Raw genomic sequence first — 585 nt, forward strand, 5'->3', positions numbered from 1 at the left:
GAACCCCCCTGTGGGCCGGCACAGGCGGCCCCGAGGCGGAAGCTGACTGTTGGAGCCTGGCACAGTCCTCTTCATCCGTGAGGAAACCGGACAGGTCGCTGCTGCTGCTGCTGCTGCTGCTGCTGCTGCTGGCGCAGTCGAGGTCTGAGAGGCAGGTCTCCAGAGGGGCTGGCATCTCTGCGTCGGGCAGGACCGACGGACAGATAAGAGAGCGCTTAGAGGGCAGGAGCTCGGGCTGAGGGCAGGACCGTTGGGGCGCACTTACTTTACGAACGGCCCGGGCTTACTCTGTGCCCGCTGCGGGCACGAAGGCCTGGAAGGGCGCACTGGAAACTTGGCTTTTTCTCCTCGCCTCGCCAGCAGGGGCCACGCTCCAGCCGGTCTCCCGAGTGATCTCGCCGGCAATGAGATCAGCTCGTGTGAGTACCGAGTGTGGCACACGACTGGCCTCAGGACCCCTTAAGTATCCGGCACAACAATAGGCGCCCCCCTCCCAGGCCACCTTCGTCCCGAGGCAGCCCCCGTGAATGGAGCGAGGCGGCAGGTCAGCCCCGTGCGGCGCCCGGGTATTTGCATAATTTATGC

The 585-nt window shown here is 65.1% G+C and overlaps 1 protein-coding gene across 1 annotated transcript in view; it reads right to left on the bottom strand.

Annotated features, from left to right (window-relative positions):
• NEUROG1 (neurogenin 1) overlaps positions 1-175 on the bottom strand; it is a 772-nt gene extending 597 nt beyond the window's left edge. The window contains 1 exon segment of the mRNA XM_014539177.1: positions 5-175. Within this exon segment, the coding sequence (XP_014394663.1) occupies positions 5-175 (171 nt within the window).
• Positions 176-585: the final 410 nt, after the last annotated feature.

Source organism: Myotis brandtii, unplaced genomic scaffold (genome assembly GCF_000412655.1).
Source record: "Myotis brandtii unplaced genomic scaffold, ASM41265v1 scaffold208, whole genome shotgun sequence".
Lineage (NCBI taxonomy): Eukaryota > Metazoa > Chordata > Mammalia > Chiroptera > Vespertilionidae > Myotis > Myotis brandtii.